Here is a 13,477-nt window from a genome sequence, read left to right on the forward strand (position 1 = left end):
CAGTCTTCGGACTGCACCCCAGTGCACTGGTATGTATGTCAATAAACTGGCCTCAGGCTTGAGTCTTTGAACTAAAATCACTGCGTGGGTGTCTTTGACCACGACAATAACCAGATGGAAGGATGGACTCCTCTGCTAGCTGAATTGACCACATCCTGTGGAGGATATGGTACATGGACAGCATGTTAGCCTGGTCCTTCTTGAACACATGCCTCTTGCACAGTGAGAGAGGATCCCAACAGACTCTTTCCCCATCTTGTGTTCAAGTTCAGCACAAGGTAGGACCTAGCAAAGCATATCCACAGGTTTTATTTCCCCATGATACTTGCTCCTTTGTTTGATTGATGTTTCCCACTCACACACTAATACATCAAATTGACTCAGGATATTTGTACATAACTAACATTATAACATTATATATATATATTGGGCCAACCATAGTGGGCTGTTATGCGTGTGTGTGTGTGTGTGTGTGTGTTAGGTGAAGCTTGAATATTCATGTTTGGAAAAAATCATCTCAGGCACAAGTAGCTGCCTTACGCTATTTACAGTCCCGGAGAGATGTTACAGGAAATTACTGTGCACAAAATAATAATGGATGCACCAGAGGAAAATGCTGTCTTTTAGCACCCAGAGGGAATCTGAGACCGTAGCTCCTGATGCTGTGTTAGGGGAGCAGATGGGATAGTTCTTACGATTTTATTGGCAAATCTCACTCGCTCACTTGCAGTTGCTCACTCGGAATTGCTCTTCTGATCAAAAGAAGCTGAAATACGTGTGGGCTAATGGTGAGAGCCAGAGTTATACACGAACGGGAGGCTGCCTGAATTTCAGCCCCCTGCTGCTCTAGCCCCTATGGGCGTTGCGTCAGGACGCAAGACTCAGACTTCGCCATGAGAAATAACACCTCCTGCAGATTGCGAGCGTACAGATGCCTAACCGTCATGGAAACTGTGGTTGCTGAGGTCAGGGTGAAGGATTTTAGTGCCTGGGTGAGCGTGAGGAACGTGGTACGTGCATTGTCTTACTGTACACATTGGGGGTTACTTAGAAGGTGGAAAGTATCAGAGGGGTAGCCGTGTTAGTCTGAATCTGTAAAAAGCATCAGAGGGTCCTGTGGCACCTTTAAGACTAACAGAAGTATTGGAGCATAAGCTTTCGTGGGGGAATGCCCACTTCATCAGACGCAAGACAGGTGGAGTCTGCCAATGATTTGAGGGGCTTTGGGGACTTTAAAGAAGACGGCCAATTTGTTTAGGGCATCACAATTGTTGGCTGCCTATTTGAGACACTTTAAAGGGGCTTGATTTTTGAGAGGGTGGGTGCTCAGAGCTTGCTGAAAATCAGGCCCTTTAAAGGTGTCTGGTTGGGCATCTAAAAATTATGGTACCACTAAATGATGAGTCTCTTTTGAAAATCTTGGATGGCTACTTGGACATTTCCTTGCTTTCAGAGGTTTGTGTAGGACAGTGTTCCCCTAAAGCAACCTCACCTGTTCTTAAGAATGTAAATGAAATTCAAATTTGCTCTATTTTACAAACCCTGAAGCCCTGGGGATTGCACAGGCTGCAGTAGATCAGGGCAGAAGTTGCCCCTAAAGAGTTTCACTCATACCACGATACTGCAGATATTTTGTGCAGTTCAAATTCTGCTCTCCGTCCTGCTGGCATGTGGTCCTGAGCCAAATCTCAGTGAAGCTAAGGGAAAAACTCCCATTCACTTCCAGTGAAGCTGGAGCAGGCCTTAAGTGTGCAGTTTCCCCATTAACTTCAACAGAGCTACTGAGCTTTTTACATAGATGTAACTGTAGGCAGGGGTTGCACCAGTGACTGTGGCAAAGTCGATAACTTTCCCTTGACTGATCAGCTGTTACAGGGTATTTCAGCTTGCCTCTCACTCTCAGATGGGATCTTCCCAGTCACTGGAAATCCTGAAAGATGTGAAGCACCTGCAATTCTTTTAGTACAAGAGTTTCAGGAGCTCAGCACCTCCTCTCAGGGTTCGATCCATTGTTATGCTTGGAGGGCTAGTTGGGTTGAACCTTAGGTCCCAATATCTTTATGCCATTGGTCCTTAGGGCCATTGATATAAGTGGATAGGTAGTTGGAACGCCATGGTCCATTTGCAACTCGGGTTGCAGGGAACTCGGATTGCTTAGTCTGCAGAAGAGAAGAATGAAGGGGGGATTTGATAGCTGCTTTCAACTACCTGAAAGGGGGTTCCAAAGAGGATGGATCTAGACTGTTCTCAGTGGTACCAGATGACAGAACAAGGAGTAATGGTCTCAAGTTGCAGTGGGGGAGGTTTAGGTTGGATATTAGGAAAAACTTTTTCACTAGGAGGGTGGTGAAGCACTGGAATGGGTTACCTAGGGAGGTGGTGGAATCTCCTTCCTTAGAGGTTTTTAAGGTCAGGCTTGACAAAGCCCTGGGTGAGATGATTTAGTTGGGAATTGGTCCTGCTTTGAGCAGGGGGTTGTACTAGATGACCTCCTGAGGTCCCTTCCAACCCTGATATTCTATGAACTAGGCCTTTCTGCTGAGCTGGCCAACAATGGTGTCAATTAGTACTGGCTCTGCTGGTGGTTTTGTGATCTGGGCTCTTGTCCATTAGGAACTGGATTGAGACAAAGCACTTTAGAAAATGCCCAGTAGGGATCAGTTCTGCCTGGGGCAGGGATATGAACTGGGCTAGCTAATGCTCCCGTGCTATCTAACTTCTGTCTAGGCCACCTCCCCTATTTCACACAGACGACCAAGGATTTACTACATGGGAACCATTTTGAGTCAGTAAATTATAGCTCTGAGCAAATAATTGATTTTTTGGTTCATGGGCCGAACCGCAACATCTGAAAAATAAATGAGTTCAGTTCGAACCAAAACTGAAATCTTTTGTTTTTTCTCACCAAAATGAAAAAAAAAAAATCATTGTGGATCAAACAAAACATTTTGTTCAACCCAAAACTAATTTTGGGGGGCTTCTTCATTTTGTTTTGGGTCATTTGGGGGTGTTTTCCCACCTTTTTAGTTAGCAAAGTTTTTTAACGAAATGCCATTTTGAAATGAAAAATCAAAACATTTTATTTCTAAATGGCTGAAATGAACAGTGTCAACTTTTTTGAATTTTTTTCCTATTTTTGGGGAGTCAAAACTATTCACCAAATTTGTCCCAAATTCACAAATAGTGTCAATGAAAAATGCATTTTTTGGTGATTACACTATTCACTGAAAAAAATTGCCCAATACTGACCTGGACTGCATTCCCATCAATGACTGAAGGGCGAAAGGCTCCATAACTCATTACCAAGTCCCTGGGCCAAATGCTTCTCCAAGTAATACGAATAACAATAATACAATTTTTAAAAGTATCGGTGACATTTGTATGGCTGCATGTAGAAATTTGATTTTATAAAAACCCACAGTCCAGGGGGTCTTTATTTTTAACATTCATGGAGCACATACTGGCTTGCAGGCATGCGCAGGGGCCTGTTTTGCTGTTAATGTCCAGGGGATGTTTGCCACTAGAGTTGAGCTTAACCACATTTTGGTCCTAAAGCTCTTATCTGACCCACCTGAGCAGTCCTACTGGATTTGTATGAGTAGGATCACCCGATTGGATCAAACCCATAGTCCATCCTATCCAGTCACTGACAGTGGCCACCACCAGATGCCCAGAGGAAGGTGCAAGAACCCAACAGTGGGGAGTTGTGGGGTAATCTGCCCCCTACACATAGCTCTCATCCTGGTCTCTAGTTAGAGATTAGCTAAGACCCAAAGCACACAATGCAGCATGAGGTTTATTATCCCTTCCAAAATTATAGTTGTCATTAATTATAATAACTCTGGACATTCTTGATGTCCATGTACACCTCTACCCTGATATAATGCGACTCGATATAACACGAATTCGGATATAACGCGGTAAAGCAGCGCTCTGGGGGGGGGGGGGCTGCGCGCTCTGGCAGATAAAAGCAAATTCGATATAACGCGGTTTCACCTATAACGCGGTAAGATTTTTTGGCTCCCGAGGACAGCATTATATCGGGGTAGAGGTGTAAATGTTCACCTTTTTGAATCCTGTTAAGTTCTTGGCCTCAGTGACTTCTTGTGGCAGAAAGTTCCACAGGTTCAATCACATGTTGTGTGAAAACATATTTTTCATCATGGGTTTTGAATTTCCCACCGTTGAATTTAATTGAATGTTGCCTTGTGTTACGGGAGAACAGAAGTTCCCAAACTACCTTCTCTACATTCATTATTTTAAATGCTTTCTTTATGTCCCCTCGTTCTAAGATGATTGTGTATTGTCCTCTATAATTTATCTGATGTGTAAAATCAGGAGTTTAGGGCCAGATTCTGCCACCCTTACTTACATAGAGTAGTACCTTGCTTCTCAACTAGTTGCATTGAGCTGAATGGAGCTACCCAAATAGTAAGGAGCTACTCACTATGAGTACGAGCGGCAGGATGTAGCCCTTAATTTGAGCCAGCCAGTCTTTTCTGAAGAAACATTTATCATGTCTAGTTGGTGCTAAGTGGATTTTGCAAATGTTTCTTAAATTTGCACTAATAGAGTTGCCAAACATGCTGCACCCGTGCAGTCTGCAGCCATCAGTGTTGGTCTCTGACTGCCAGGAAACGCATTTCAGTTTCTGTGTTAAAAGGAGACCATTTAAGGTGCTTTCTTTTTAACCTGGAGCCAAGGCAGAAGTGGATGTGATGGAAGCAAGGGACTGCACATTTTATCAGCACATTCTCAAATTTGGGGTTAATTTCTGCTTTGATTTATTATGTTCCCTTCTGCACACCTTTCCTCTAATTTTATCAGTAGCATTTAACCTATGAGAAGCAGTTTCTTTTCAGTAACTGACTAGTTCTACTTAATATTTTCCTAACCAAACTGTTTCTCTTAATAAGTGATTTATCAACCTATCTAATCTATCTAACGATTTGTGTACAGCTCCCATCATCTTATTTCAGCACCCGGGCTCCTAAATCTGTTCCACCACTTTGGTACCTTCACAGCCCAAACACCACTGTCCAAGTAAATTCAGTGTTAGAAGCTGGTTGCTGATCACAATAAGGAAGGAGTCTGGAAGGTGGATAGAGCAGGAGACTGGGATTCTATCCTGTTCACTGTTTTCTAAGCCGAGGCGATAAGTAAAAGTGCTGCATTGTCTCATAGCCGTCCTTCATCAGTCTGGCATTTAAAAACAGAGTAACCGTTTACTGACAGGTAGAACACAGGAGTGGGTAGCAAATGTTCTAAATCTTTGCTAAAAATAATTTCGTGCATTGTTGTGTAGTCATGAAAATATATTTCTAACTCCCCAACACAAAGTGGGTCACATGCCATCCAGTTTCTATTTCTCAAACTCTGGTGGAGTGAGTATACTTACAGATTGGCTGGGTCTGCTCAAAGCTGACATTTTGGGGGCAAAGGTTTGTAACAGGGTCAGAGTTTCTAGGCTCCTGCACACGAATTCAGGGCTCCTCTTTTAAGCCAGCCTAAGCTCAAGATGTAAAGACTTTTTTACAACCCTGCATAAAGATGCAGAATAAACACTGTTGATTCATGCTGGCAGATGGATTTTGTTAGCGTCAACCAGAGTATAAGGAAAATTGAAGCGTTTCTCTAGAGCAGAGAGAACCATGGGCTGGAGTAGAGGAGATGCTGCCGGGAAGCCCTAGAAAGTGGATAGATTGGAACCATGTACAGAGTGTACAATGACAGTAATCACCGGGGACCAAAAATGGGACATACTAAGAGCAGGTTTCAGAGTGGTAACCATGTTAGTCTGTATCAGCAAAAACAATGAAGAGTCCTTGTGGCACCTTATAGACTAACAAATTTATTTGGGCATAAGCTTTCGTGGGCTAAAACCCATTTCATCAGATGCATGGAGTGGAAAATACAGTAGGAAGATATATATAGCAAAAACAACAAGGAATCCGGTGGCACCTTAAAGACTAACAGATTAATTTGGACATAAGCTTTCGTGGGTAAAAAACCCACTTCTTCAGATGCATGGAGTGAAAGTTACAGATACAGGCATTATATAATGACACATGGAGAGCAGGGAGTTACCTCACAAGTGGAGAACCAGTGTTGACAGGGCCAATTCGATCAGGGTGGATGTAGTCCACTCCCAATAATAGATGAGGAGGTGTCACTTCCAGGAGAGGCAAAGCTGCTTTTGTAGTGAGCCAGCCACTCCCAGTCCCTATTCAAGCCCAAATTAATGGTGTTAAATTTGCAAATGAATTTTAGTTCTGCTGTTTCTCTTTGAAGTCTGTTTCTGAAGTTTTTTTGTTCAAGGATAGTTACTTTTAAATCTGTTATAGAATGTCCAGGGAGCTTGAAGTGTTCACCTACTGACTTACAAAAAGTCTTACAAAAAGCCTTCATGTGTCACCGAAAGAAAAAACTCCTTAAAAACAAACTCAGCAAAATTAAAGGCGGGGAAAAATCTGAAACAAAAACTGTGGGGCTAATCGAGGCTGTGCGTACCGTGCCCATTCTCTCTTGCACATACTCACTGCGGCAGTCCACCCGCGGCCTTTCTTTCATATTGCCTGTTTGGGGTTAGGAGACGGCTTTGCCACAAGCCCTGTATAAGGGGCCCTGTGTGATGATTAACCTGCTTCCTCTCTCCCACATGGTCCAAGCGGGAAGTCATCTGCACCAGCACTTTACCATACTGCCGGCTCATCTGTGCTGGTTGTGGGAGAGGGGGTGGAGTCAAGGCTCCGACAACTTCCCAGCCCTGCTTGCCCAATTTCCACCCGCCTGTGCTGGGGGGCGTGGGATGGCAGCTTTGTGGAGGCTGTTGTCTCACTCCAGCGATACAAGCAGCCAGTGCTGGGGAGTGAGGAGGCATCTTATGTCTTTGTCTCCTCTGCGTGGAAGCATAACGTGGGTTCCATCATGCTGTTAGACTGTAAGTTCCTCAAGACAGGAATCTTGTGCTCCTACCTGTTTGCAAGGTGCCTCACACCCTTCTGGGGCAATACAAATATTAAATAGTAATGGGGGAGCATTCAGACTCGCAACCACTTACCGCCAGGCTGAATCTGTTTCATTGTTCCAGGATCAGCTGACACGGCACAACAAAGATGCCATGCATCCATAGTATATCACAAGGGGGCGCGCTGTTCTGAACAAAGCCTCAGTTTTTGTTTGAAAGCAGCATCTCTTGGCCACACAAACGCTGTTGAATAAGAGCTTCATTTTAATTTGTTCAGTGCTGGCCACAAACAGGCTTTCACCTTGTTATACTTCATGTCTTGACACTGCAAGCTTGGTTGCGGTGTTGTGGGAGCCGTGTTGGTCCCAGGAGACAAAGTAGGTGAGGTCACATCTTTTGGTGGGAGGGGCGAGCTTTTGAGCTACACAGAGCACTGCATCAGGTGTGGAGAAGGTAAATACAAAGTAGGACAGATTGCTAAGCCTAAGGGGGTCACACATACTGTAGGAGACCACTTAAAATGAAGTGGGTAATTAACACCTCTGCAGAGGTTATGAGGCAGCAGAGTGTGTTACTGAGGGCAGGTCTACACTTAAAATGCTGCATTGGCGGACTGTAGCACTTTAATGAAGACACTCTAAGCCAACAGGAGAGAGCTTCTCCCGTCGGTATAGTTTGTATAGTTAATCCACCAGACAATGAAAGGGTTAAATAATTACAGAGGGGGAGAGAAATGAAGAAGTAGAGGCAAAGGACATAAATTTGGTTTTAGCTGAGATCTGCCATAAAATAGGGAGTTGAGGTGGTGTAGAGATACAAGGAGGCTGTTCCAACTGGGAGGAGTTGCAGAGGAGAAGGCTCTTTCACCAACAGTGACTGCGTAAAGGTAAAAAAAAAACATTAGATGGGCAGAGAGACGAGGCGGGGAAGCAGAGAGAGGAACATTCTGTGAGGAAGCAGAAGCAAGAGGCTTGTAAATACAAGAACAAATGGATCCTCAAGTGAAAGGTATTGTTAAAAATTAAATTACTAATCACTGGGAGCTTTTACTAGTGTCAAAGATGGTTCATAGCACCCACAGAGACATAGCACCGACAGCAGGAGGGATAGGAGTTGATGCAGGGGTTAATTTCCTTCAAGAGTCGTAAAAACAGACAAGTGCTGTGCTATGTAGATGAAATTCACCCCTGTGCAGAGGGTTATGGCATCGCTGGTGGTCCTACTCGAACCCTTAGGACATAACTGATGCACAGATCTTGTGCTGGCTCCCTGAGCACAGGTGAATTTCATCCGTAGGTGAGGAAATGTCGTAGCCTGGGACTCGGATTTTGTGTTTCCTGCAGCTGGTCAGGAAATGCTTCTCCTATTCTCCTGAGTACAGTTTTGATGAAAAAAAATATTTTTTGTCAAAAGTTTGTTTAAAAATTTTCCTGGTTGTGGATTTTATTTTTAATGGAAAACGTTGGGTTTACAACTGTTGGGTTTTTTTGGTTGATGAAAACAAAACAATGTTTTGCTTGCTTTTTTTCTCCCAAAATCCCTGAACATTTTTTAACAGAAATGGAGTCTTTAAAAAATTTCTGATTGATCAAAAAGCCATTTCCCCACCACTAAAAGTTTTGATGGGAAATTTTCCACTAGCTCTAGTGTTTGCCTTCAGGGGCTAATGAAGAAGAGAAGCAGAGGTGTAGCTACCAGTGCTTGGTACACATGGCAATCTGGGTGAATCCTAAAAAAACCCCTTACATAACTGATAGATGTACAGTAGAAGGGATGTGCTAAACAAGGGCTTTAATGTATACATTGTGGTGCAATATACAGCAAATGGCGCAACACAATCCCGAGATGAGTGGCAATGGTAGACTCTTTACATTTGACGCTCACCTAGCTGGTTCTCATACAGGTAAGCTCGCTGACAACAAAGCTTGTGTGCTGAGATGGGAAACCAAAAGTTTATTGTGACATCCAGTAAACCTGCACATTCCTCTCTCTCTCTTTACATATGAATTTTCATCATAAGAATAATTGCATGTAAGAGTCAGGAATCTCTCCTTGGGCTTTCCAGAGCGTAGGTGAAGCAATATAGATTTAAGAGGCACCGAGGTCAGGCCAGATTTTCAAAAGGGCTCAGCACCCACATCTGGAGCCAGATTTTCAAAAAGCCCAGCTATTTACACACCTAAATTAAGTGATCAGATTTTCAGCCTCCCAGCAGCGACATTTGTTTCAGTAGGACAGATCCGAGTAGGAGTTTTTCCATTGACTTCAATGGGCAATGGATCAAGCCCAACGGAAACTGTTGGATGCTGAGTTCTGGCAAATCTGGCCCCATATGTCTATGGCACGGGGTTTTCAGAATGCAAAATATACAGCCGGGGGAGGGCCATCCAATGAGATGTCCGCTAAGAAAGGGGGTCGGCTTACTTTCCACAAGCCACCCATTTTCCCGTTGTTTTAATTTCTGCCTCCTGTTTCTTTTTGAACCCTAGAAATGAATTCAGACCTTGGGTAGACGTCAACAGAGTCAAGCTTATAAAAGCTAAGTCCCAGTACAAGCCCCCGGACGAGAAAGTGAGCCACGAAACCAGTTACAGTTCTCAATTCAAGGGGGAGCCCAACAAGCCTGTACAAGCCGATAACAAATTCATCGATCGCAGGAGGATACGCAGCCTGTACAGCGAGCCCTTCCAAGAATCTTCAAAGGTGAGAAATACAGTGTAAGGGGACAAGGGCCAGCAGGTGCCTGCAGCAGCGCATGGCTATGAAGACTTCACAGCACCACTTAGTTTCATTCCACTTCCCATGCCTTATTCATGTCTGGCCGGGGACCCTATTAGAAATTATTCTCTGACACCCCAGTAAGAAGCGTGGGGCCGAATCCTAAGCTGGTGTAGATCAATATAACTGCACTGAAATCAGTGGTGGGATGCTGGATTACAACAGGTGCAAGATCTGGCCCCAGGACAATCTCTTTGCATTCGCATTTCCCTGATCTCTAATGTAGACTATTATTACTTGGTAAACACAAAGCTACAAATGTGTTACCTTCTTTTATTTCACCCCAGTAACATGCTAAGGGCCAGATCCTCAGTTGGTGTAAATGGAGGTAGCTCCATTGACTTCAGTGGAGTTACACTGATTTACAGCAGCCAAGGATGGGTTTTTAAATGGATCCGATCTGTACAATTTTGGGTCTGGATTTTTTCCTTCATCCCAGAGTTTGGGGTTGTGCAGTTCTTCGAGGTATTGTTTGGTCCCGATATAAAGAGAGAGGGGGTCAGATGGGAAATTCTGCTTCCAGTGGGATTCTGAACCCCCCTCCCAAGTTTGGGAGCGAGAACGGGCTGGATCCAGGGTTTTGCTTCACACCTTCCCCTGATATCATTCCAAGTCCACGCTTGGTGCTGCTGTTTCTTTTGGCAGCCAATGAACCCCAGGCATCCCAATGTGTTTTTCCTCCATTGTATCAACCTGAGAAAGGAGCAGATTAAGGAGCACGCCCTCCCCCCCACTCCCAGTCCGCAGCCCCCCAAACAATGGTTACAGTATGGAACTTATAGAGCGTCCAACAGAGGATCCTGAGACTCTTCCCCTCCCCTTTGTTCTGGGCCATCATTTCCCTTGTCTGATCCCAAAGAAAGGCAACACCTAATGAGATTGCAAAGCCACTCCCCAAATCAGCCAGGCAAGGAGGTGACAAAATGTGCCCCCTGCCTCCAGCGACTGACCGGGTGTCCCTGCATCCCTCCGTGTTTTCCTCAAAAACTGGGGAGTCCATCATATAACATCAAAAAACTCCTTTTGCTAGGCTGACCTAGCAAAGATTGCTGAACATTGACAGCTGTTTTCCTCAGTGGTGTCCCGACAGCCACATGCATTACAGAGACATTAGAATGAGAACTTGGACGGCATCCTTAACCAAATACAATAAGGCTCTGAATGACGTCTCCTAATGAGTAGAACTCCTTAGAGAGCTCAGAGTCAGGCCACATAATCAGCTGGCGTTAATCAGTGTAGCCCATTGACTTCAGTGCCATTACATCAATATGCCTTGCGCACGAGGGTCTGGCCCTTTGTACTTAGATAGCATTAGCCCCAACACTTGACTTAGGGCTTGTCTACACAGAGACTTAGGGCTTGTCTACATTACCCGCTGGATCAACGGGCAGCGATCAATCCAGCGGGGGTCGATTTATCGCGTCTAGACGCGATAAATCGACCGCCGAGCGCTCTCCCGTCGACTCTGGTACTCCACCAGGGCGAGAGGCGCAGGCGGAGTCGACGGGAGAGTGTCGGCCGTCGACTTACCGCAGTGAAGACACCACGGTAAGTAGATCTAAGTACGTCGACTTCAGCTACGTTATTCATGTGGCTGAAGTTGTGTAACTTAGATCGATTTTCCCCCTCCCCCCAGTGTAGACCAGGCCTTAGTGCACAGCAAGCTGGGGTATAAATCAAAGTCTCCGTGTAGACAAGCTCTTAAATGTGGAACATAAACAAACACATATTGCCGTCTCATTGATGATGTCTCTCTCTAAATCCTGTTCTTCTACCTTTTCCTGTGTGTTTCTGTGTTGGCGGTTTGTATGTTACATCCATCCAGGTGGAGAAGCGTAGTGTTCAACCTTCCAAACCAAAAAAGACAACAACGAGCCATAAACCACTGAAAAAGGCCAAAGACAAGCAGATCGCATCTGGCCGGGCTGCCAAGAAAAAGAGTGCTGAGAGCTCCAGTGGGACAAAGCCAGAGGACAAGGAGAAAAGTAAAGAGATGAACAATAAATTGGCTGAGGCTAAAGAGTAAATTTTACTGCACTTTTCTCTCTCTTTCTTTTTTTTTCTTTTATTAAATAAAGGCCACAAAATTAATTAGAGGCTTCTAATCTGCTTTTGTTCTGATTGTATTAGAAGCTTTTATGTTTTATTTCCAAGGAGGATTAGGAATACTCATTTCAGAGGTCAGGTTTTCGGCTTTGCCTGCACGACACAGATCTACACAGAATGATGGGGGGAGGATGAGGAGGGTGGAATGCACAGAGGATTGTAGGATTACAAAGGTTTTCAATTAATTGTGCGCTGCAAATGTATTAAAAGGCTTGTCTCTTTCCTTGGGCCTGATCCTCCAGTGCTTTGATTGCATAAAGCTGCCATTTGTTCTGCTGGTGCAGTTCTGTTCCTAAGAGCTGATCCCATGAGGCTGAGCGTCCTTTGGGGGTGCTGAGCTCTGTCTTCTCCCATTGGCATCAACAGTATAGGAGAGATGCTCAATATCTTGCAGGAACAGGCCCTGTCAACCTGGCATAACTCAGTGGAGTCACTCCAGATTCACACACTGTGACTGAGAGCAGAATTGTTCTCCGAGACATCAATGGGTGTTTGGCCCAAGGAAGTGATGAAGGCTCAGATCCCTTGTAAGGAAAGATTTGGGGCTAGATCTTCAGCTGGTATGGATGGGCCAGGCCCATTTACACCAGCTCAGGATCTGGTCCTGTGTTACAGCAGAATGGAAAGTGAAGTAAGGTGCAGAGAGAGTCCAGATGGTTGCAAAGAGTTCCTGAATGGGCTTCAGGTCAGACTCTGCAGGTTGTTCCTCCCTGTCGTTTTCCAGGATCTGCATCTTTTGTATGGTTTCCGATTTGTTTTGGATCTTGGTCTGATTCCTTTGTTTTTCAGCTACAGATGGATATTGTGTGCCACAGGAGTAGGAGGAGGTTTCAGGAATGGATTCAATTTGCAGACATGGCTTTTTTATCGGTAGCATGGAGCAAGTCACCATTGTTAGTTTTAAATATACCTGCATGTTAAGTCGTGGTTGCTCATAATTGTGCGAATGGAGCCATGACCCAGTTATTGGGAGCCCCAACCTCCAACTTGGCCAAAGCCTCAAGCTCTCAACTCAGTGTTTATTGTGTCCTTACTCTGGTAAATTCCCACCAATGTCAGTGTGACTCAGTAAACACAGAAGGCCTGTTTCCCAGCCGGCGTCAATTGCATTGCTCTGTTGAGCTCCATGGAACTATATCGATTTACACCAGCTGCGGGGTCTGGCCCAGAGTGCTGATCTCAGCATGTGGCTCACAGATTCAGCAGGAGCTAAGAGAGCGAAGTACCTTGTAGGATTGGTTTCTGCTTGACGAAACTGAGACATTGAACCACCTGGGTAATAAACCCCCAGAGCAGCTGTAGGAATCACGCCCGTTTGGCCTTGGTTAATCCTTTTTGCTATAGCTCAACCCAAGTTGCAAATTTCACTGGGCAAAAGCAACTGGGGGAGATGTAAGGTGAGAGCTCCAGAATTGCTGTAGTGGTATTGGAAAAAGGAATATCTTGCTTCTAGAATATATCAGATTTCAATTAAATACTGGCAAAGGTGTGGGTTTTTTTTTTTTTTTTTTCTGGAGGTGGCGATTTCAGTTTTCAGAATCTAAATGTTTGTCATTTGGTATGTCTGAAAAATTAAAAGGGATGCCACAATGGAAGGGTAAGAGAAGGTTTCTAAAGATTAAGGAC

General features: G+C 44.6%; 1 protein-coding gene across 1 annotated transcript in view; it reads left to right on the plus strand.

The window, feature by feature from the left end:
• MAP6 (microtubule associated protein 6) overlaps positions 1-13,477 on the plus strand; it is a 71,809-nt gene that overhangs the window by 43,989 nt on the left and 14,343 nt on the right. Inside the window, exons 2-3 of the mRNA XM_065397408.1 lie at positions 9,457-9,670; positions 11,571-11,767. Of these exons, the coding sequence (XP_065253480.1) occupies positions 9,457-9,670; positions 11,571-11,767 (411 nt within the window). The remainder of the gene's footprint in view (positions 1-9,456; positions 9,671-11,570; positions 11,768-13,477) is intronic.

This window comes from Emys orbicularis, chromosome 1, assembly GCF_028017835.1.
Source record: "Emys orbicularis isolate rEmyOrb1 chromosome 1, rEmyOrb1.hap1, whole genome shotgun sequence".
In the NCBI taxonomy this organism is placed as follows: Eukaryota; Metazoa; Chordata; order Testudines; family Emydidae; genus Emys; species Emys orbicularis.